At 39.0% G+C, this 25,991-nt stretch overlaps 1 protein-coding gene across 2 annotated transcripts in view; it reads right to left on the bottom strand.

Moving 5' to 3' along the window:
- The window catches only part of LOC136748783 (3'-5' exoribonuclease HELZ2), a 43,687-nt gene extending 23,734 nt beyond the window's left edge, over window positions 1-19,953 (bottom strand). The window contains exons 1-6 of one of the 2 annotated variants that reach the window (XM_066702829.1): window positions 19,823-19,953; window positions 4,659-5,703; window positions 4,119-4,302; window positions 2,930-3,037; window positions 1,292-1,797; window positions 317-949 (exon numbers count right to left, since the gene is read on the bottom strand). In XM_066702829.1, the coding sequence (XP_066558926.1) occupies window positions 317-949; window positions 1,292-1,797; window positions 2,930-3,037; window positions 4,119-4,302; window positions 4,659-5,703; window positions 19,823-19,880 (2,534 nt within the window). In that variant the 5' untranslated portion in view covers window positions 19,881-19,953. Of the gene's footprint in view, window positions 1-316; window positions 950-1,291; window positions 1,798-2,929; window positions 3,038-4,118; window positions 4,303-4,658; window positions 5,704-19,779 lie in introns of both variants that reach the window. The other variant, XM_066702830.1, reaches the window with a different exon arrangement.
- Window positions 19,954-25,991: the final 6,038 nt, after the last annotated feature.

The raw sequence follows: 25,991 nt of genomic DNA, 5'->3' as shown, positions 1-25,991 counted from the left end.
TAATAGATATAAATCTATTTAACTGCTTGGTACAAATGGAAATGAAGGAGAAAACAGAGAAAAGCCACTAGATGGTTACAAAGATATTGGGGCAAAGAATTCACACAGCATTGCTTAATATCTCTTTCATACAATTAGTAGCTTACAATGGACTGCCTTGGACTGCCTTGGACTGTGATAAACAGCATTTATTACAATGTCTTTTGAGTCTAAGGTTATCAAGTCCTGGGTTTTCTGCAGTAGTTGCACAGTTAAGGGCTTCATAGTTTGACATTTGATATTCAATGATTCCTTGCATATATTTACTGGCAGTTACCTGTTTGTATGGGTGCAAATCAGAACCTTGGTGCCAGGCTGACGGACAATTTCCTTAGTAGCTGCAGCCAGTGTGAAAGTCTTCCCTGTCCCAAATGGCCCATAAATTAGCAGGGGTGGCACAGGGCCTAATCCCACTGCATCACCAATGATAAAAGCCATGGCTGCCTTCTGCTTGGCATTGAGCTTGGGGAATTCTCCATTGTGCGCAGGTACAGAGCAGGCAGTCACATCTGGCAGCACTATACTGACCGCTGGGAGGATGTCAACAGCTTGGTGCCACTCACAGAACTGGAGGCGGTTCAGCTGAAACTGGACCTCCATCTGATGTTCTGAGTTCTTCCGGAGACCAAGGTCAGAGCAGCATCTCTTGGAAAGCTGCAGGTAGATTTTGTTTTCGCCACTGGTATCGTGGAGGATAATGGCTTCATACACCTTGTTGTTGGTGGGGGGAAGTGGGGCAATAAAAGCTGATCGAATGGATCTTCTAAGCACATAGCCCTCAGTGGTGTCGGGGGTCAATATGTAGGAAATAGGGACCTCAGCAAAGAGCTCTCCAGGTAGAGACATCTTCAACCCAAACTGAGGCTCAAAGATGTTATCATTCAGGGAGACTTTCACTTGCAGGCTAAGCCTAGAGTTAGATAACAGATCAGATAAAAAGTTCAGTAGGTAGTATGAAGGAAAATAATATAATTTCTCAAAGTTAATGGAGAAGTTTTTAACAGCAAACAACAACCAAAAAGGATCAATTAATTAAGTGAAACAAATGTGTGATCCGCGTGTATTTGAATTGCTTTGCAACAATTTCCAATTTAGCAGCACTAATGTCTGATTTAAATGTTAACATCTTTTCATTTCAAGGCAATGTTAAAATCCTACCCTAGTCACAAAGTGAACGTGAAGCCATATGGCTGCCCCAAAATTAGTATTGTGTACCACAGGGGATCAGTCAGACAAAGGCTTCCTATGTTACCTTGAAACCACCTCCTCTTGTGCAAGCTCTTCTTTGTAAAGGAAGCAGTGCATTTTGGCCCTGTAGTTTTCTCGCATAATGAGCATATGATCCTCTGCTTCAGGTCTGAACTGCAGGTTCAGCTGGGGGGGCTTGTACTCCTTCAGCAGGTCTTCCTCGGCCTCTGTTTTCTCCAGGCAGGGGATGATCATTCTGTTGCCACTGTGCCAGCGCTCCAGTCCCAGGCACTGGGGCCTACTCTCCTCTAGCGCCCCTTCATTCAGACTCTGCTGACCCACTCTCACCTGGATCTTCTGTAGCAGCACAGGCCTCATGTCAAAGTCAAACACCACCCACTGCTCATAGAAGCCCGGATTGACAGATTTGCAGGAGACAGCAATGTCAAAGGTCATGTCTGTGGTACAGAACTGGTCTCCTCTGGCATAAGTACATGGACCAGCAGGACTGTGCAAAGCAAAGAAGGCTCCTGGCTCCTGTTTCAGTAAGGCAACACATACCAGTGGTCTCTGTAAAGACACAAAACATAGTGAATGAATGGAAGAAAGAAAAAGTCAAATTCATCTTCATGCTGTTTTGGCTTTCATCCATGAAACAGTTACTGTATTCCATTACCTTTGAGAACTACATTACTTGAAACTAAAGCTTTTTTTAAATAAGCAATAAAGAAAATTGGTTGTGAATTTATGTATTAATTAGGTTGCGTGTCCAAACAAATACAAGTAAATGTAATTGTTAAATGAGCAGTAGCAAAGCTGCCAGACAAAATCCTTCAATATATAAACAGATATTGAATTATAGTTAGTAATACAATTAGTCATTAGCAAAATACACCTCCCAAAAGTCCTAGCAAAATTAGTCAGTTTTTAAACATGTCACAATAATGTATATAATGACTTGAGAAATTATGCTGTTACACCTTCCTAGTCAACTATTCTTTCAATGTGAACCTTGATCTGCCACTCTAAATCAAGATAAACAGGTTGTCAGAGTGGATGTTCAAGCAACACAACACAGACAAACACAAAAGTGCTTTTCGTTAAACAGTGTGACTGAATTAAGCTTAGCTATTCAAGACAAAAGCAACATCACTGACATGCCATGGTCTGTTGCAATGACTTCATCTCAATATATATTAATAAATACCTAAAAGTAATAAAAAACCTTGTACACTACACTTATAAGAAATAGCCTGAATAGTATACAATATTGTTTACATATTATAGAAACATGTACAGGGTTTTATCAAGAGAAATAACAATTTCATAATAAAACTGCATTAGAAACATTTAAAATTATATAATTTATATCTGATATAATGTGAAATATCTCTCATATTTCATAATTACTTTGACAAAAAAAGACACTTTGCAGAGGCTGGGGGTAATATTAGGAATTGTTATTGTAATGATGTAAAGGCATAAAAAAGGAAAGTAAAAAGTAGAGATAGTTATAACATTTTGTGACTTCTCTCGTATTCTCTCAATTATTCTAAACAAGATTACAAACAATTGCGGTGACACTTTTCAGTGTTGCATGTTGTTGTATTTTCCCCTCAAAGTTTATCACACATGGTCATTTTGAAAAACATTTACTGTGAAGATTGTGAAAACTGAATGAGAGCCAGTGATTGTCTGTCACCTCTGATTTTATCTGGAAGTGCCATTTCAACTCTGATTCTTCCTGCTCGCTCTCCAGGATCAAATCTTCATCACAGGTGACAGAGACCCCATCGACCTGTTCTGACATCTGCAGGGGGAAAATATAAGTTGACAAATCTCTGCAAAATCCACACAGAGCTTTCATGGGTAGAGTGAAAGCTGTAAATATATAAATTAGCTCACATTTATATCAATTAAGAATGGATTGCATACACTTATCATTTTCAGGTCTATTGCCCTGTTTGGCATGGAATGATTCTGCACAGAATTAGTGGAAAGTCTGAGCATTCTTTGGCTAAATGGTCAGAATCTGTGCAGAATAAGGGAAGTCTGTGCGACGTGAACACACCACATGGAAACAGGCCGAGTGATGTATTCTGGGCATGGTAGTTTATTTAGGAAGTCTGCTTACAGGCATGTAGCTGGAGTGATCGATAAAAAGAGGTGAGATTAAAGAGTTGAAAAACAGACTACAACTGTAGGATTTAATAAAATCCTGTTTTGGGATCATTGTAGGACATTAAGAAGTATTCAATCTAAATCAAAAGAGACAGTACATGACCAGGTTTTATTTATGTAGATATTGAATTGAATATGTATCTGTTATTTATGATTTATTAATAGCTCTATTGGGGTTTTATTTATGTAATTTGTGAATATGTTCTGTATCTGTTATTTTTAAATTATTATAGCCGTGACACCTATTGTATTCTGGCTGCCCATCTGTATTATTTTGTATGATGTGCTAATAGTAATCTTGTGAACAATATCATCCAAGTGTATTGTTCTCTTGTATTGACATTCTCTAACTATTAACATGGGGTTGTGAATATTAACACAAATTGATCACATGCCCACATGCAGTGCTGTTTAAATGAAGGAACCTAAACACTTCCCCTGGACACTTCCCCTGCTTCGATCGCTCAAATGACACAGTGAAAGCGACTGTTTGTCATATGTTTAACATATGTTATAAACACGAAACAGATATGTCTAAACAGATCAAAGGGATGTGAGGTGGGGGGGGGGGGGGTGCAAAAAAATGTTGATATGTACAAGTGGGCTGTGAAGTTGAAAAGTTTGGAAATGGCTGCCTTACAGTACATCTATGATTGAACACAGGGGAATCTGTACGAGTTTTTTGCCTTAAGACTTTGCCCCAGACTTACAATGTGTACTTCATTGCTGCTACTCCTGTACTCCTTCAGTAAGATGTCCTGGTAGGAGAGCAAGCCCTGTGCTTCCGCAGTTTGCAACTTCTCCCGACCTTCTTTGGCCCGCATGAACCACTCCTCCCTCTCCTCTACAGAGTGAGCATGAATGCAGTTCTCGCCTAATTCACAGGTGCCAGCCCTATAAGGGAATGAGAAAAGATATAGGAAGCATATAGAAGTGAAGCTTGTTTACATGCCTGCCTATAAAACAACAAGAGGTACAGATCACAAAACCATAATATAAAACTAAATCAATTTAAAAATGAAAATCAATGAAAATGCATATTCAGGCTTCAATTAAAAGTGATTGTGCTACCCTGCTAATATATGCTTTCATTTAATGTTTTATTTTAATGGAAGGCATACAGTACTGGGTGAAATAACCACTTTTAGCTGAGAAAATACAATAATTTTAGTTCAATCAACAGTGGTTTATTGCAATATAGTGTATTTCCTTAGGCTATACAAATCTGCCAAGATAAAGTTCTACATTACCTCGCACAGAGCACAAAGTCCTGTTTGCGCTGGTGAGGTGGGGGACGGTGCTTCCACTCAGTGGTGGTGTCCTCACTGATCATCTGAGCATGCTCCAATGAGGAGCAGTGTTTTATGAAGCTTTCCTGAGAGGAGAAGGTCAGTAAGCAGGCCTTGCAGTATATTTCAACTGGGGGATCAGCTGGGACTGGTTCAGGGGCCACTGCCTGCCTTTTCTCGGACAACTGGAGCAGCTCTAGGCGATTCACCTGCCCATTAAGCTCAGCCTTCCACACTGCCATCTCCACCTCACTGTGGGCGAACTTGCAGCGAGTGGACCCATGCCAGCAGGGCAGACCCTGAGTGACATAGGTGCAAAACTGTGGGTTATGGTGCGGAGGCGGCAGTCTTATCTCGTTGAACACTTTCTTATGCCAGCCTTCAGCGTGGAAGTGGACCAAGAGCGGTCTCCAAACATGGGACACCTGGGACATGCATTTGTTGTTCCACCTTTTGCCGGCAATCTGCTGGGGAATGCTATAGAAACAGGACTCACAAAGCTCCTGGAATGCCCCGGCAAACTCAGCAAGGAGCTTTTCCACCCCTCCCGGCTCTATCGCAATCGCTCTTTCCATGGCTGTCATTCTGCTCTCTGCAATCAGCCTCAGCAGGGTGTTCTGGTCTACGTGCTTGCGTTTCTGGAAGCTCCACACTGCTGCTTCCTCGCTGCTTCGGGCAAAAGTGCATCGGTTCCGGTGTTTCCTGCAGCCTGATCCTACCACGAAGAAACGACACACCTCATATTTGCTTGGGTTGGGGAATTCAGGCCGCCGGGAGATGGGCTTCCACTTCCTGGAATCTCCTTTATGTCTGGCCAAAAGCAAGTCTCCATTGCACTGGTGACGTACTTTCTTTATAGAATAGGTGATTTCATTTTCCCTGGTTGTGCACTGGGAACATGCAATTTGCAAATCATAAGTCTGCAAAAGTTCACTGAGAACGGATTCATTTGGCTGTGAAGGCATCTTTGTCGATGTATTTTTCTCTGTCACCCCGCCAGCTGATTCTAAAAAAATAAGTTGATAATTTGATAAATGACCATAAAGCAAAGGATTTGTTTGCCATTATCAGATGTCACTGAATTGTAGTCAATAACAGGAACATAATAGGATGTCAATGACAGGAAGACATCGACATACTGTAGACAGCACCATTTTTAATTGAAAAAAATAAAAAATATATAAATAAATAAAATAAGAATAAATTGATGTCAGGAGTCCAACTGCTCAGATACAGAATCTAACAGTCATTTCTATTTTAAGCACCTTTATTACTGAATCATTATGGTAAACATGAACATCATCAAATCCTTTTCAAAAATACAAGTTTTTAAAAGGAGATGCTTGAACAAATAAATACTGTCTAACCTTCAGAGTTAAATTAAACTTGAGGCCCATGTTTTGACATGAACTTGTACCTAATGATAAGGGGGACAATCTTCAGCACCTAATGAAATAGCAATTGCATTAGTTTTGTGATTTAATTATATAAATAGGTTCACAGAAGATTAGTTTTAGGCCTACATCACAAATATAATTGCAAGTCACTGCGGATGATGAAACAGAAATATTGGAAGCATAATGTAGTTGTAATTGCACATAAACACAACATATTAAAGGCAATGCAGTACACAACATACAGTCGCAGTTCTCAAGGTAATAAATAAAAGCATGTATCCCATGTTGAAATGGATTTTTGTGCAACAAATGTATCTAAATAGCTCAAGGTACAATTAGAGCTCAAAGATAATCTTTCTAGTCATAATATCAAATAGTTTGTTGTTGAAATCAAATGAGCATTTACAGTAACTCCCACATTTGATGTGACTACTATTATCTTCCCATGACACCAAAAACAAATTGCCTCAAGGAAACTATTTTAAAAAGCAGGTGCATAAAGCTGACCTTCAATCCTTCTTGTTTACTTAAAACAGGAAAACAAACTTTTATTAGCTAAAGATAGGACAAGGGCCAAGATTAATTAGTTTCATGTATTCAAATTATTGGTCTTGAACTTTTAGGCTATATGCAGTAATATGTGGTACAAATGAATGCAGAGAACAGGAAGTCTTGTTGGCAATGCAAATTAATTGACAGCCAGTTGCAGTTACATTAAGAGGTTTATGCTACATTATAAATACTGTATAGAGCTAGCATTATTTGCCTGTTATTCCCTAAATTCAACCAATCTCCAGTTATAGAGTATATTTAAGTACACAGTGTACTTAGTTATTTTCAGATACATCAAGCTATAATTCCTAACTTGTTTTGTCATTTATTTTGTCCAAATTTATATCAGTTCTGATTTACTTTTCTCTGCAAAAAGCACTAGTCAGTAATTTTCCACTGCCTTTGCCCTTCTGGCATCATTTTTTAAATTTATTACATCATCACAGTAAACACTGCAGTCTGTTTGTAATGGAGACTCAGGGACAGGAGTGTAGGACCCAGGTGCGGATGAGCAAAGGCATAGTCGAAACCAGGCGAGGATTCAGAGCCGGATAACAGGTGTATAGTAAACAAAGGAGAATATACAGGTAACACTGATGAGCTAGGGCAATGAGGAGCAGATGGGTGAACTTAATCAGTAAACAAGGATCAATTAATTGAACTATGTGGAGATTAACTGACAATCAAAGGCAAAACTGAACTAAAACTCAGGAGATTGTGACCTCTGGAGGCAGACGGGAGCAGTATGAGGCACCGACATGACACTGTTAACAAGCACAAATTATTTTATATCATCATTTAATCATCATTTAATCTGACTGAATGCTTAAACATATTTAGCAGTTAGCTACCTACACTGTGTACACCATTCACAGTAATTTCTTTTGAATTTACCATGATGGACATGAAATTAAGTAAAACAAAATTTTCCTAATGCTAATATATTTTAGGAGTATGCCTTAAAGTGGTTAAAGTGCAGCTTCAGTTTCAATATGTATAATAAAACAGCAACACCTTAAGACCCATATAAATTGCTTGAAAAGCACCTTGAACAATTAAATAAGTAGGGTGCACATTTAACTATGAGGGAGACTTTGTGTTAATACTAATAAACCAAACTACTGGTTCTTAAAGCTCATTACATAACAATAGCCTGGATTCCTAGGTTTCCACTCGTACAGGAAAAAAACAAATGCTCCCTGGAGAAGATATCTTGATAATTGTTAAGATCTGAATCCAGAAGAATTCCTAGTTTTATTTGCTCTTGTGTGTGTTTGTTTTGATGAATATACTGTATTCCCTATTATGTCGAATGTAACCTTTATAAAAGTTCACTGTAGAGTACCATGAGAAAACCACTGTAAAGTCTAGGAAAGCAACACAAAATCATGGTAAAGCATAAAAATGTAAAATTCCCCGAAGGAAAGCTAATTACATTCATGATAAAATCCTGGAAAACTGCCAAATTACTATGTATGTTTAATAAGGAAATTCATAATGAAGGATCATTACTTTCAAGAAAACAATCTTTATAACATATCTATTTTCTGTAGGACATCATTTTTATCTTGGTCCAAGGTCTGTGTTTTCAGCCATGCCAAATGCAGTGCTTTAAGTGACAAACCAAAATGTGTAAACACTGAACCATAGTGGTTTACACAGCCAAGTACTGTACAGCAAGGCCAAAAAGGGATAGATCTAGTCTATGTAACACCCCTTGTTGTAACTAATTTCTCTTTCAAAATTCAGGAAGACTGTGCTATGCAGTGGCTTTGGTTTCTGACTTTTTGAACCAAATCAGTTATATTCATCATATTTTTAAGTGAGACTTTAATGTGCTAATTATTATCAATTTATTCATTTAACCCTTTATTCATCCCTAAAATTGCATTTAAGACTGCTTTAATTCCTAGGTAATAATATATATATTTATATATATAAAATATATATAAATTATAAAATATAAAAATTATATATATATATATATATATATAAATATATATATTTATTTTTTTTAATTTCCAGATTAAAACACAAAAGAAAATTGGTTTTGCAAGCTGAAGGATTATTTCATGCCCTAGTTTATTGCCAAATATTTACATCAGGTGGAAATTACAGATATGATGACAAAAACATCTGTGATTAGGAAACCAAAGCCACTGCATAGCACAGTCTTCCTGAGCTAAATAAACAAATCCACAACCCCCTATACTGATTCTGTAACAGGAGATCACACACAGACTGTAATACATCTGACCAGTCCAAAACATTCAACCTCTTTCTTTGCATTTGATATAGATACAGAAGACTCCTGGTGCCCTAGGGCCCATGTGTATCTCCCACAAAGCACATTATAACACCTACACAGAGCTATTTTAAACCTATCATGTAAGACTTGCTATCTTCTGCATTGAACTCATATCTACTGTGTTAAGGGGACCATGTCGCTCCTTAATCCAACACTTGAGACGTAACAGTGTTTTAAGGTTTTCCCTAAGAAATTAAAACATTATTATTATTATTACTTGATTCCTTAGCAGACACCCTTATCCAGGGTGACTTACAATTGTTACAATATAAAACATGAATCTTTACACATTTGTCAAGACCAGTACTCATGTCCAACTGCCGTGCATGACAAATTATTGTACATAACCATCTCACTTTCAGTTACTCAACACTACTCCAGTTTCAGAAGCAAAACACATCACAGTCCACTGCCCCACATTTCTTGTTTCTCATCTATTCAGCCTGTAATATAGCAACTAATTCTACTGAGCTCTTCACTTCTCTTCTCTTGCACTTCATATAACATATATTATACTCCTGCTTACTTATACATTGTTAGATCTCCTGTTATTTACTGTGATTTATCCTATGCCCCCCTCCTTTAGCTTCACTGCATTGTCTGCACTTGCCACGTGTATGTTTTGTATTTTTTTTTTATTGTATTTCTTAAATTGTACTTTGTATTTATGCTTAATTAGAATTGTGTATGTCATTTACCTCCATGAAGTTGGCACTCCGTGTGTTCAGAACATGAATACAAATATTTCCATTAGTCTGTGCTGCAGTTGTGCTGGTTTGTGCCGCACATCATCATTTGTGCCAGTATGGTTCCTGAGACGGCACAAACCGGCACAAACTTGGCACAAACAAAATAGTATTTTGTTGTGATTTGAATGTTCATGGGGTGCTGAGTGATGTAACTCATTAAAAAAGTATCACTTAATAAATTGAGAAATGAAATAGCACAAATGTTTAATGGCACAAACACAGCACAATGAATGAAAATATTTGTATTCATGTTCTGAACATATGGGGTACCAACTTCATGGAGGTATTGAATTTTATTGCTGCACTTCTGTAATGTTCCTCATAGGTGGCTAACTGAGTTTCAGGATAACTTGGCAGCAGTCTGTTTTTTTCCGTACCTTGAAGCAAGCTGAGTAAGTTACCATAGCAAAACCATCCTTAATCTTAAACCTGCCCCAGTGCAAACTAACTCAAAGGTAGCTGGGTAGCATACAATTTTGTACTTTTTCCCAATTAATGCATTTGACTCACCCCTCTAAAATGTCAACGCGCTTCCTTAGAGAAGGAGCAATTTTAATTAGATCAGCTTTTTGTAGGAAACAAGTACGATTGCCAAGAAAATTTGTAACATTCAGATGTTTTTCTGTTTGAGCACTATAGATACATTGGGCCAGATATAGTTAATCCAATAAATCTACTGCTGTACATTGCCCACACCACCCAATGCCATGCATTCACAGATAATATGATAAGGCTACGCTAGTGGTGCATTCCTATACTCGGTTGGAAATATCGGCAAAGCTGCTGATACGAGGTTGTATACAATTAAATGAATAGGTAATCCCATCGTTATCATTTTTATTAAATAGACTACATTATTATGCAGAGATCCCCAATGTCATTGGTGCTATTGACTAGTCAGATCTCCATCAAGGCACCCTCAGAATTTTACATTATCAAAAATTAGCTACAATTCAGCAACTGATGCAAATAATGCAACATTTGAATGACAATTATACAATGCCAGTGCTAGACATTAGGGTATCAGACTTTGGATAATAATGTCCAGCATCCATGATTTGACCTTGGTTATTACCCCTATGATTTGTGAATCCACCTGCCTCACCAAGTGCCCAGTCTCTGTCCACGACTACATTGTGCCAGAGATTCGAGGAATGGTATAGGAAATAATCTTGTTTGTCAGAAATCATTGCTTTAATATTTGTTTAATTGATCTAACAGTGTCATAAGTCATTATGATGGGATCATTTCCTGTTAATGTGGCAAAATATGACAAAACAATAGAGAGCTAACCATTCTCATGCAGCCAACTCTCAGTCCATGTTACATCCCATTACTACAAGCATACAGGTTGGAGATGTGTAAAATTATTATATTGGGGTAAATACATAGCCTGTGTAATATAAAATATATATTAAAATGAAGCGATATTTTGCCATGCTTCCTCTCTGGATTTGGCAGCAGCAGCAGTGTAGCATTTATTACTCAAAACTCTCCATGAGAAGGTCTTGCTAAGTCAGGCTGACAAAATCTCTCAGTTTTGACGTCATCGTCCATGATGATCATTGTTTCAGTGTTCTGCAATCCTCCCTTGTGAGGCACTACGAGCACACGCAATTATCCTGATTTCTTAAATCGGAATCGAGTTAATGAGACAAGTTTAGCCTCTGTTCGGCTTCGAGATTTAATTAGATTGGTTAACTGAATCGACGAATTTCTGATTAGCCTGAATAAATCAGAAACAAGGAATGGGGCCCAGATCTTTGCTTTCACTTACTGATTTTGCTTTAACTGTTTTTTTTTGCTCTCCATATTTTGGCACATTCCTCACGTGTTGGCTTTAAACATACTATTACTTTTCAAAGTTATACTTTCAAAGTTCCTAATACTATTATAGTGGTTATTTCCAGTTTTTTCTTCTTGTGTTGTCTTTTATTTCCAATAAAAACCACTGTGGTGACCAAAAATGGAAACAGCCGATGCCTTTCATGATTTTGAAGACTTGGATCAAGTCCCCATGTAGTCTCCTCTGTTCCAGGGTGAAAGGGTTCAGTTCCCTCAGTCTCTCAGTAGGACATTCCCTTCAAACCTGGAATAAGTCTGGTTGCTCTCCTCTGAACTGCCTCTAGAGCAGCGATATCTTTCTTGAAGTGTGGAGCCCAGAACTGTCCACAGTATCCAGATGAGGTCTAACTAGTGCATTGTACAGTCTGAACATTACTGCCCCTGTTTTAAATTCTACACTTTGGACAATATACCCTAGCATTCTGTTTGCCTTTTTTATTGCTTCCCCACATTGTTTGGATAGAGAAAGTGAGGAGTCCATGTAGACTCCTAGGTCTTTCTCATGCGTTACTTCATCTAGTTCTATTCCTCCCATAGTGTAATTATAGTGGACATTGTTGTTACCTTGAATCTGCCCACAACAGAATATTATCTAAGTCCCTTTGAATAACCTGTGCTACCAAGATTGTATCTGCTGAGCCACATATTTTAGTATCATCTGCAAATTTGACAAGTTTGCTAACTATCCCAGAGTCCAGATCATTAATATAGATGAGAAAAAGCACAGGCCCTAGTACTGATCCCTGTGGAACTCCACTAACAACCTCACTCCAGATAGAAGCGACTCCTCTAATCGACACCCTCTGTTTCCTATACATCAACCAGTTCATAATCCATCTACTTACATTACCCTGAATGCCTACAGCTTCCAATTTGAGGATCAATCTTTGGTGTGGAACCTTATCAAAAGTTTTTTTCAAAATCTAAGTATATCATATCATATGCTTTCACATGATCCACAGCTGTAGTTACATATTCAAAAAACTAGTATTGATGAGTATTGAGACATGATCTGCCTCATCTAAATCCATGTTGACTATCTCCAAGAATATGGTTTTCATTAAGATGCTCCTCTATTTTCTGTCTAATCATCTAATGCAGGTGAGACTGATTGGTCTGTAATTTCCTGGCTCAGTTTTGTCCCCTTTCTTGTGGATTGGTATGACATTTGCTGTCTTCCAGTCAGTTGGCACATCCCCTGTTCTAAGTGTCTTTTGGAATATTTGAGTTAGCAGCCTAAAAATAATTTCCCTATTTTTTTTAAGTGCTGTTGGAAATATCCCATCTGGCCCAGGTGATTTGTTTGTTTTTAATTCTGCTAGTCCCTATAGTACCTGTTCCTCATTTATCCTGATCTCTCTTAGGGTTTGACTGTACTGATTGTTAACCTGTGACATGTTATCCATTTCTTCTTTTATAAAAGCCTCTGTGAAATACTCATTTAGAACATTTGCTTGTTTGTATTCCAAGATACTTCAATTTTTGCGCTTTAGCTGTTTCACTTCCTCCTTTATTGACCTCTTGCTCTTGTAGTATTGAAAAAAGCTCTTTGCATTAGTTTTAGCTCCAAGAGCTATGTTTCTTTCTATTTCCCTCCTTGCTTTCCTGATCCTTTTCTTAACATCTCTTTGCAGTTCTATATATTCTTTGTATTGTTTTGTCTCTATCCCTTTTGTATGTGCTATACAACATTTACTTTCTCTTGATATTTTTTGCATACCTCTATTAAACCATTTTGGCCATTTTGTTTTTTGGTCCTCAATTTGCTTAGTTTTAGTACAAACTTCTCCTGAGCCTCAAGTAGTATATTCTTAAAATATAACTATGCATTTTCAACTGAATCTGTATCCAGTGTGCCTCATACCTTCAAGGTTTGCTCTTCTAAAATTGTAGATAATTGTTTTAGATTGAAAGAATGCTTCAAAGCTAACCATATTGTGATCACAGTTTGCCATTGGTTCTCTAACTAGTGTCCCTCTGACTCTATCTTGGTCATTTGAAAAGATCAAGTCAATGCATGCTCTCTCTCTGGTTGGTTCCCTGACAAATTGAGTTAGAAAGCAGTCATTTACCATCTCAACCATTTCTATTTCTGCTTCTGTAGTCCCAACTGGGCTTTCCCAGTCTATTATTGAGAAACTGAAATGTCTTTCCTTAGTGAAACATGTCCCATTGTCAGGGCTCTCTGCCCCCCTGGTCCCTAGTTTTAAAGATTCTCAATTACTCTGCACATACACTCTCCCAACGCATTACCCCCCTTCTGTTTAGATGCAGACCGTCCGGTTTGTACAGGTCCCATCTATCCCAGAAGAAAGACCAATGCTCCATAAATCTAAAACCCTGTTCCCTACACCAAGATTTCAACCACGTGTTAAACTTTCTAATCTCTGCCTGTCTCCCTGGCCATGCACGTGGTTCCAGAAGTATTTTGAAGAAAACTACCGTGGAGGTTCTGCTCTTTAGTTTCTTTCCTAACTCTTTAAATTTGTCTTGCAGAACCTCTGCCATTCCTTTTCCTAAGTCATTGGTTCCAATGTGGACCATGACCAGTGGATTCCCCCCGGCTTTGGCCAGTAGCCCGTCTACTAGTTTAGGGAGATCTGCAACCTGAGCACCAGGCAGGTAAGATACCATGCGGGTCTCCTTATCACTAGAACACACTGTGTGATCTACGCCTCTAACAATCGAGTCTCCTACTATGACTACCTCCCTCTTCTGGGGAAGAGTGGGCACCATGGTGCTCTGGTGCTCAACTGCCCTCCCATCACCCTCAGAGCCATCACTGTCCAACTAGGTGTCCAGCAGTTGGAACCTGTTGGGCATTTCTAGCTCTTGGGATGTCTCTAAGAGTTGTGCGTGCCCTTTTCTGCGGTTACAACCTAATGTAACCCAGCAGTTCTCTAGACTCTCCTGCTCTAAGGTATCAACTCTCCTAGGTTTTGGCATGCACACCATCACTCTCATGGGCTGATTGACTAATTCTTCTATATCACTAATACAGCGCAGATCAACAAGCTGAGCCTCAAGATCATGAACCTTGATCTCTAGGTCTTCAACATGCTGACAACGTTCACAAATTAAATGTTCATCCAGGAAGTCAATTGTTCTGCAAACCTGACACTGTAGTGGCCACATGCTTCTAAATTTAGTAAGTTGTTGGTGCCCTAAAGACTGTCTCTTGGTTTTTGTCCCCTAATTCAACTGCTTGGCATTTTTTTTGTTATCAAGCAACAGCACAGCTGTTTCTCTGCAGCTGCTAAAATACCTTTTTTTTCAGCTTCTGGCCACCAATTGACACCTCACTGACTCCACCTCCAGATTCCCAAACTAGGTCACCTTTCCTTCAATCTAGTCTAACCACACAACAGCTGGACTGAATTAACTACAATTAAGGCAAACCAGGAATAAGATTTACTTCAATTAAGGCAAATCTAAAAACAAGATTAGGAATGCTAAGACTTTCTGAAAGAAAAGTCTCTCTCTCTCACCTGTCCTGTGTCTGACTTGGGTAACTCCTAAACACTTCTAAACACTTGGCGACAATAGTTTTTAACATGATACTTCTGCTTTTAATATTTAAACATCCAATCTTTTGTATGTAGTGGGTGTCCGTCAACAAATAATAGGAGAGGGAGTCGGGTTACCTCCAACAAGTTTAATTCTCAAAGCAACAGCTTTTTCAAAGAGCAACAGTTCTTACCTGTCTCAAACTACTTCTGTCTGGCGGGAACCAGGGCACCCCAATATAGCAGCTCGCCCCCCGTGACTGGTTCCCCCAATCATGGTGCCCCCCACGTTCCTGGTTAACCCATGACCCCGGAACCCACAATTTCCAGCTAACAGTAACAACATTCAACACACACCACAGTCAGACAGACCAGGGGATAAAATTATTTTTTTGGCCACTAGCCACTGTGTCTGGTTGAAGGAAAAAACTTACCAGCCACTTGGTATTTTCACCAGCCAAAGGCAAACATCACCAGAAATACATGAGGGTGTATAAATGTGTGGTGAACATGTTAAAAAAGGACATTTATTCAGGTAATTAATCAATCATAATAACAAAAGCTAATTCCACACCTGTATAGACTCTTAGACAGGTACATATGAGGGAAAAGGATCTGGATAGAAAAAAACATGCTCCCACACAGTTTCTACTTGCAAGTGTTATAAGGTCTTTGACCAAAACACTGCATTCTATTGAATTATAACACTTGCTAGTAAAGACTGTGCGGGAGCATCTTTTTCAAATTAATCAATCACATATTAAATAACATGGCAGCTAATGGGGATCTGTAGCAACACACTAAACTAACACATGAGAAAGGGTGTTACATGGTGACACACTGTCACTCTTCATACTCCTCTTCCTCTTCACTGCTATTCCCTTCTCTGGGTCATTAAAAGTAATTACATTTCAAAGTATTTTCTTAAGGCCCTTAAAAGTCATAAAAATTAATGTTGTCATGTAATTAAAAGTCATTGTTTATAAGCTACAATGTAAAAGTCTGTTTCTCTCTCTCATCTGCACTCTGACCACTGCTCTCGTAGCAGCGCATAACCTGACACCTGCTTTATCAGTTGAGAGTGCCAGGGCTGAGAGAGCTCCTTTGGATTGGGTAAAAAATATAATCTCTAGAAATGATGACAGATAGTAATGTCCTTTCCATTGGTCAATACCATACCTGTTAACTCTCGTATTATTAGTGTTGCCGACATTATCACAACTTTTATTGTCACAATTTCAAATTAACCATAAAGGTTGTGACTATTTGTTTATAAAGGAATATTTTGCCATTACATCTGTAACTGACCGACCAATATGTTTTTCTTTTTCAATTTTTATACATTTTCATTCATTTGCCAGTTTAGCAATGTGAGCTGCAACAAAAATGCCTTAACAGTAGCGTCCTTGTGGCAATGTTTTCCAGCGAAATACAAAATGTATAAGACCTATCTAGCTAGTTAATTTATACAATCTACTTGACTAAACGATTGACTCCTCTCCACACCACACTCAGACTGCCGCTCTGTGTTCGGAAACACACCTGTACGTTCGAGTTCCAGCGAATACAGAATCAACAGCAATAGCTGGCTGTGTGTGTATAATGTGTTTGTTGCTCCTCTTTCATTTTCTGTCATTGCTAGTTTCGCATAAGGTTGTTTGGCTTTTAGGTGGGTTAACATATCAGCTGTAGATTTGCGGTAGTTTAATTGCACTGTACATATTATACACTCATGTGCTTCTCTGTAAGGAAGCCATGGGGCGCGTTGTAGCGCAGAGTTCCGCAGATATATACGCAGACCTGCAGAATTCCACCAATTGTGCGAATATGAACTTTGTTAACGCAACTATTATAATTCGAAAACACTTTTTGAAACATATCGACCAATACATTATGAGAAATTAAAACAAGTTGAGTTCCCGTACACTTGTTGGCTACCCGCCAAAGTGGCTGGTAAAATTGACAGATTTACCCGCCACTGGCTACCTACCCGCATTTGGCAGGTGGCGGGTGTTAATTTTATTCCCTGAGACAGATTCTACAGTAGTATTAGGAAGTGCTACTATGAACTATGAACGTACAAACTTTGAAAAGTTAAGCACATTAAGGTATGTTTGTGTGTTCTAAATGAAGTGTTTTAGACTATCCTCTGATTGGACGCTAGAGTCACATGTAATGATGTCGAATGGGGTGGAAACAAGCTGGATCAGTTTAAAATATGGCACAAATGTAATGCCATATACAACTCCCCTATAATCTCTGTGACAAAAATTCAGAAGAAAATATATTCCTGGCAATTATCAAGCTGTTTTTACAATGCCGTAAATACATGGAAAAAATTAAAGCGACCACTGCAAATCATTCTTAAATCAGCATCTCTACATGTATGGCAGCCATTCCATTCCATTCATATTTTTATTTGGAATTTGGGAGAAATGTTGTCAGTAGTTTATAGAATTAAACAAAAATGTTAATTTTACCCAAACACATACCTATAAACAGTAAAACCAGAGAAACTGATCATTTTGCAGTGGTCTCTTAATTTTTTCCAGAGCTGTATGAATACTAGATTCATCACATAAAAATGTCATCCTGAGATTTGTGACTTCCTTTTTTTCCAATTGTAATTCAACTGCTATGCCCTGAATGTTCCTGCAGCCTCTACAGTTTTAGTTGTTTAATTCCCAATTAAGAAATTAACAAATTGGGCTTTGACTAATTAGAAAAATAAAAAACAAATTAGGCCTACAACTAGTATGCATGGTAATTGAATAAATGTATGTGTTAAAAGAAACTTCGACAGATTTACTCACAGGCATCACAATCAAAAAGCACACAACTATACACCTGTATTCTGTACACCATGTGTATTTATTTTGCACAACTTATCATTTATCTTCAGTCCACACTCAAAAGTCAACAACAGACCTATATTTATCACCAGTACCCCTCCCCCAAAAAAAACAACAACAACAACAACAACACACACACTCAAAAAAGAAAAACAGAAAATGAAAGGCTGAGATGGAAAGCTGTTAGATGAGCTCCCCCAGTAAAAACATTGAAACACAGAAATTCAGAAATTCCTGAGCGTGGACATTTTGTTATTAAAATACTATTTTGGTTTTGACAGAGGCATTTGATTGTGTTGATATTGCTCTGGAAAAAAAAAAAAGATAACCCCAAACTATGTGCTCTTCTGAAGATATGTGTAATACACGCAGGAACAAATTACAGCAGCTCAGCTGTAAAATTGAATAACTACCCCAAATTTCTGATATGTACAAACACAAATTATATAGCAAGTAAAGAAAGATGTATGACAGTGTACCTGTAGTTACAGATGTGAAAGATCAGTATGTTTTGCACATCTTGTCTGTTCTCCCAGGTCTATGAATACCTGGTATATTAACTCAAGTAACAGCCAATACAGTTAATCTGTCAATACATTTGATTTGTATTTTCCACATAATAGCCCTTGCCATCAATATCTAGGCTTTCTTCTTTTGCGAAGCAGACAACCTGGTTGCAATTGTGAAAAGATAGGTCTACTTTCCCAAAGCAGAAAAATGAAAGCAGAAGCAATCCAACACTACGTCTGCACTTGGCCCATCATGTTGCCCCCTGAGCCATGCATATCACGAGTAAGCACTTTGTGCAAACCTCTTGAAATGGCTTACAAATGTGCACCATTTAAAATGCAGTGGAAAGGAACAACTCCAACATACCTAACTGATTTTGCATATTCCCTCTGATTGATTAATACAATAGAAAAAAGGGGGTTACTGTACTCTGGTGTCTTCTTTAATTATTTTTACCACACCTATGCAACAGAATATAAATTATAATTATTACATGGAAGCCACACTGTCTGGAGCTGTCTCACTGTAAATAACAGTAAAATAGGTCTGTGGTGTCAGTAGGATTAGACATCCCTCACATTGACGAATAGCCTTTTCTGAACTCCTAGGCTTCAAAATTAGATAAGGGCAGATGTTCCCTTTCTTCTAACGTTGAGTGCATATTTGTAATTTAACACCTACTTTGTTCACTAAACATCTTAGCTATACTAAGAGCACGACACACACTTGTTTCCAACAATATTCCGAATAGGCGAACGTCTCACAATAAATGTACCACAAAAATGAAGAAGAAATAAGACAGACAAGTGATTGGTGAATAGAGAAGCCACTCAACAAAAGCACGTCATGGTGCTCAAATGTAAAACAACTGGGGGACATTGTGCTACAAACAAAAGTTGCAATGACATCCTGCAATTATGTGCAATGGCTGCGTATTCAATGATCAACAGGAAATAAAGCGCACAAGGCTTGTGCACAAATATAAATTATACATATGCATGTGGACCAGACAAGGATATGTTGAGCGAGATATTTTACGTCCCAGAGATTGAGTTTATTTAACCGGGTTATGTGCAGGTCAGGTATTTAATTACTGTACAAATTAGATATATTTTAATAAAACTAAGCATAACCCGACGTTCCGTACATGACATGAATTGGTTTGGTAGTGCATATAACGCTATTTGTGGCATTTAAACTACCCCCTTATATCAACGGAAAAGGCTCCTTTCATTTTCAACTACCTTGGATACATTGTCGCTTCCTGAAACACAGCCGATAAACATATATTTCACAGTTCACAACTCGTAAAACAAACCTACAGTGAAAGCATCATCGAAGATAAGACGGTATTCACACTCACAGACATGTTGCTCAGCCGCGGTCATACTGTGCGCCCTGTTTACCTTCTCTGCACGAAGCACTGCTGTCTGCTGACGATGACCTGTATTGCTCTGCACACATTCAACATTTCTCATTCCTGTTTTCAAAAGGTTTCTTTTTTAACATTCAAACTAGGAACAACGTGTCATTAAAATCCACCAATAATTGTGTCAATTGAAAGCATCACATGTTAAGCACCTCCTTCATTGTACAGTTTTATCTATGACTTAGATCTTAAGTTTCATTTCCCGGTGACTGCAGGGCGGGCCAGGCTTCAGGATTTATGGCTTTACTACTATGACAATTCACAATAATCATAAGCGTTTCCTTGTTTCTGTTACTTTATTAATACGGACGTTACACAATCAACATTTTAGACACCTGGCATTACTCAAAACGTATTGCTGTTCAACTTCTCTAATCCTGCTGTTGATTGTCAACAGCTGTCATATTCATTTATGCAATATATATGTAATCATTAAAGCAGGGACTTCAATTTCAAAACATCTTTTGATCGCAAAAGCAGAACATTGCTTAAAAAAGTAATTATTACTATATACAACAGGGTTTAATATATATATATATATATATATATATATATATATATATATATATATATATATATATACAGTGAGGGAAAAAGTATTTGATCCCCTGCTGATTTTGTACATTTGCCCACTGACAAAGAAATTATCTGTCTATAATTGTAATGGTAGGTGTATTTTAACAGTGAGAGACAGAATAACAGTAAAAAAATCCAGAAAAACGCATTTAAAAAAAGTTATAAATTGATTTGCATGTTAATGAGGGAAATAAGTATTTGATCCCCTATCAATCAGCAAGATTTCTGGCTCCCAGGTGTCTTTTATACAGGTAACGAGCTGAGATTAGGAGCACTCTCTTAAAGGGAGTGCTCCTAATCTCAGCTCGTTACCTGTATAAAAGACACCTGTCCACAGAAGCAATCAATCAATCAATCAGATTCCAAACGCTCCACCATGGCCAAGACCAAAGAGCTGTCCAAGGTTGTCAGGGACAAGACTGTAGACCTACACAAGGCTGGAATGGGCTACAAGACCATCGCCAAGCAGCTTGGTGAGAAGGTGACAACAGTTGGTGCGATTATTCGCAAATGGAAGAAACACAAAATAACTGTCAGTCTCCCTCGGTCTGGGGCTCCATGCAAGATCTCACCTCGTGGAGTTTCTATGATCATGAGAACGGTGAGGAATCAGCCCAGAACTACACGGGAGGATCTTGTTAATGATCTCAAGGCAGCTGGGACCATAGTCACCAAGAAAACAATTGGTAACACACTACACCATGAAGGACTGAAATCCTGCAGCGCCCGCAAGGTCCCCCTGCTCAAGAAAGCACATGTACAGGCCCGTCTGAAGTTTGCCAACATCTGAATCATTCAGAGGAGAACTGGGTGAAAGTGTTGTGGTCAGATGAGACCAAAATCGAGCTCTTTAGCATCAACTCAACTCGCTGTGTTTGGAGGAGGAGGAATGACCCCAAGAACACCATCTCCACCGTCAAACATGGAGGTGGAAACATTATGCTTTGGGGGTGTTTTTCTGCTAAGGGGACAGGACAACTGCACCGCATCAAAGGGACGATGGACGGGGCCATGTACCGTCAAATCTTGGGTGAGAACCTCCTTCCCTCAGCCAGGGCATTGAAAATGGGTCGTGGATGGGTATTCCAGCATGACAATGACCCAAAACACACAGCCAAGGCAACAAAGGAGTGGCTCAAGAAGAAGCACATTAAGGTCCTGGAGTGGCCTAGCCAGTCTCCAGACCTTAATCCCATAGAAAATCTGTGGAGGGAGCTGAAGGTTCGAGTTGCCAAACGTCTGCCTCGAAACCTTAATGACTTGGAGAGAATCTGCAAAGAGGAGTGGGACAAAATCCCTCCTGAGATGTGTGCAAACCTGGTGGCCAACTACAAGAAACGTCTGACCTCTGTGATTGCCAACAAGGGTTTTGCCACCAAGTACTAAGTCGAAGGGGTCAAATACTTATTTCCCTCATTAACATGCAAATCAATTGATAACTTTTTTGAAATGCGTTTTTCTGGATTTTTTTGTTGTTATTCTGTCTCTCACTGTTAAAATACACCTACCATTAAAATTATAGACTGATCATTTCTTTGTCAGTGGGAAAACGTACAAAATTAGCAGGGGATCAAATAATTTTTTCCCCCACTGTACACTCACCTAAAGGATTATTAGGAACACCATACTAATACTGTGTTTGACCCCCTTTCACCTTCAGAACTGCCTTAATTCTACGTGGCATTGATTCAACAAAGTGCTGAAAGCATTCTTTAGAAATGTTGGCCCATATTGATAGGATAGCATCTTGCAGTTGATGGAGATTTGTGGGATGCACATCCAGGGCACGAAGCTCCCGTTCCACCACATCCCAAAGATGCTCTATTGGGTTGAGATCTGGTGACTGTGGGGGCCAGTTTAGTACAGTGAACTCATTGTCATGTTCAAGAAACCAATTTGAAATGATTCGACCTTTGTGACATGGTGCATTATCCTGCTGGAAGTAGCCATCAGAGGATGGGTACATGGTGGTCATAAAGGGATGGACATGGTCAGAAACAATGCTCAGGTAGGCCGTGGCATTTAAACGATGCCCAATTGGCACTAAGGGGCCTAAAGTGTGCCAAGAAAACATCCCCCACACCATTACACCACCACCACCAGCCTGCACAGTGGTAACAAGGCATGATGGATCCATGTTCTCATTCTGTTTACGCCAAATTCTGACTCTACCATCTGAATGTCTCAACAGAAATCGAGACTCATCAGACCAGGCAACATTTTTGCAGTCTTCAACTGTCCAATTTTGGTGAGCTTGTGCAAATTGTAGCCTCTTTTTCCTATTTGTAGTGGAGATGAGTGGTACCCGGTGGGGTCTTCTGCTGTTGTAGCCCATCCGCCTCAAGGTTGTACGTGTTGTGGCTTCACAAATACTTTGCTGCATACCTCGGTTGTAACGAGTGGTTATTTCAGTCAAAGGTGCTCTTCTATCAGCTTGAATCAGTCGGTTAGATAATTGCATTAATGAGAAATTGAACAGGTGTTCCTAATAATCCTTTAGGTGAGTGTAGAGACAACATTATATTCAGACAAGCACATCCCATAAGAATACGTTTCCATGTGCAACAATAATACTAAATAGCAAATATGTATTGTTATTATTATTGTCATCATTTGTGCTAGTATATATTTATTATAAACGGCACAGCGTGACTCCCTTAACTTATTACTCTTACTACAGATTTGTAACTGCAAACAATACTTTTTGCAGAATAATTTTACTTATCAGACGTCCTTAACCAGGGCAAGTTACAGTTGAAACAAAATACACACGTTTCAAGATGAATCATCCAGCTACAATATAGCAGGTTTTGAACTAAAGTGTGCGCGTCTCAGTCATGGCGTTTATGGACGCATTTATTAAACCAGTCCTTAATGTTTTAGAGCAGGGGTGTCAAACTCAAGGCCCGCGTGCCCCCCGATACGGCCCCCCGATGGTTTTAATCCGGCCCCCCTAAAGGTGGTGTATCATTAAGTAATTAGGCTCGCGACAGCTTGTGATTTAGGAAATTGCGTGTGAAAGCTACAATTCCCACCAGCCATTGCAAATGTCATTGGCGCGAGGTAGGGTTTTAACAGCCAATCACAGGCTGAGTTACTGTCCACGCTCCTGTTCTTTCAGTAATCTGCAATAAACTCAAAAATGTCCAAGAAAAGAAAAATCGACAAGGAAGGTAGAGTTTTTCAGGAAAGCTGGGAGTGGGAATATCTGTTTGTGGAGCAGAGTTTAAAACCAGCATGTAAGGAGAGTTTAGCCGTGATGAAAGAATTCAATATTCTACGAGACTAAACACAAGAGAATTGTGGGTGGAGAGAGAGCAAAAGCTGCACAAAGTGGCTGAATTAAAAAAAAAGTCTTGAACTACAGCAAACCATGTTCAAAACGGCAAAAACACAGAGCGATGCTGCCGTTAAATCGAGTTACATCGTATCCCAAGAAATTGCCAAAACGTCAAGGTGTTTCTCTGACGGTGTTTTTTTAAAGAACTGTATGCTTAAAGTCAGCGATGTAGTGTCCAGACAAAAAGCATTTGTTTGCAAATGCCAGTCTCTCACGAAATACCGTTGCCAGGGAGTAGATGATTTAGCTGCTAATCTCAAAGACCTGCTAGCCGAAAAAGCAAGTCATTTCACTGCATACTCGCCTGCATTGTACATCAGGAAGCGTTGTGAGGGAAGGTGCTGAATATGGATCATGTAATGCACACGGCAACAAAAACTGTACATTTGATAAGGGCTAGAGCAAGGGATGCCTGCAATCGGCACTGATTTAAACCTCTAAAACCTTTTCAATTTCCTGTGTCAGGTCTCCTCAACAAATGAACCCTCTCAGAGCAGCAGTTAGGTCAGATGTGTGTTTTGAATAATCGTAAGTGTTAAATATCATTCGAACTATTTAATTTAAATTTAGAGTGTTGCGGAGTTTGTTGAAACGACCGAATTCTAAATAGGGACGAGCAAATATTTATGCGGCCCTCGAATAAAACTTGAAATGATGATATGGCCGTGGTAAAATTGAGTTTGACACGCCTGTTTTAGAGGGAAACCCAGATCTGCTGTATTTATTTATTCATTCATTTCACTTTAAATGGACACGTTAACTGAATCGTGTTCGCCTTCACACTGACACTCTCTGCGGATTGTCCTGCACACCATTCACTCAACACAGCCTGAAACACCGGCCAGCTGTTCATACAATATTGTAGCGACCTGACCAAAGCAGGGGAACTGTTCATGTTATGTGTATTGACAGGCGGGCCAATGCCTGGGGGGTGTTGGAGTACTGTATATAGTTACCCAATTAGTTCTCCGTTAACCGTGGCTGGGTTAACAGGTAGACTGTGAGCGCAGCGATTGGCGAGTGTGTGCGGGGGTATCTGGCGGGGAATTGAGAGGAGGGGATCCGGAGGAATGAGTTGGCGCGGAGCAGCGAGAGTCACCACAATCTGTGAGTTAGAGGGGGTTATTTCTGTTGTTTTGGTGTGGGTCCCAGCCAATAGGGATCCCTAGTTCTGTGTGAAAAAGGGCAATAAACTCCCGACATTGCTTTGAACTGTTGTCTGCAGTCCGTCCTTTAAAAATAAATGAGATATTAATAAAATCGGCTGCTACGATCCGATTATTATCCTCCAGTTTATTTTAACTAGTCAGGCACTGCATCGGTCCTGTGAAATCCAAGTTTTTAATACACTCGGATATTAACTGTAAGTAGTCATTGTTTCTGTACGTGGATTTCACTCCATGCTGCTGATAAAACTAATTTCGCACACGGGACTTGAGATTATACCTTCCGACATAATGTAGCTGATCTCTTCCCTGTCTGTCTCAAGTCAGCACACATCTTCACTGCTGAAAGCGAAGTATTTCCTTAGTGGGCGGGACGGATGCTTACTGCCGCGCCTGGCAGCAGATAGTTAACTGGCCACAAACCTGGACACGTCCGGACGCTTAGCCAGTGGAAACGGGGCATTTGTGTATAAATGTATGTCAAATCCATTAATTTAACTCATTAAGTCTTATCTCAGAATTATGGAGACATACCAGGGGACTGCCCCCACCTGTTGATTTCTGATTCCGGACTCTTTGCATTTGTGAAAGAAAATAGTTCTACACAACAATGTGGCATTAGAATCACAAAAATGTTCAAGAGTATAATAACTAAATTATCCAGTCCAAGATCTCATCATCTCCATGCACAAATATGTTTTTTGTCACTGTATTTACTTTTTAGCTAAGAGGAAATTATAGTCTATTAGCCTTAATTACACAATTTTCAAATGTATATGTTTGTATATATGTATGCTATAGGAAACATACACTTTCAGAATTCAACTCTTCTTCAGGTTTATATGATGAGGTTTACACTGTAACCGTTACCTGAAACTCACTGCTAGTGCAAAATATGTAGTATCGTTTGTTGCTATTAACTTCAATCCATGTACAAGATATAGAAATGAAAAGATGTAAAAGGGAAATAATATTATGTATAATATATAATATAAATAATATCAACTGTTATTCACACATGCACATTATATCAAGAGGCAAAAGAAAGACAGCAGACTTCAACA

Source organism: Amia ocellicauda, chromosome 4, assembly GCF_036373705.1.
Source record: "Amia ocellicauda isolate fAmiCal2 chromosome 4, fAmiCal2.hap1, whole genome shotgun sequence".
Classification (NCBI taxonomy): domain Eukaryota; kingdom Metazoa; phylum Chordata; class Actinopteri; order Amiiformes; family Amiidae; genus Amia; species Amia ocellicauda.
Note: the sequence above shows the minus strand (reverse complement) of the source record. Positions and strands in the feature narration are given on the sequence as shown.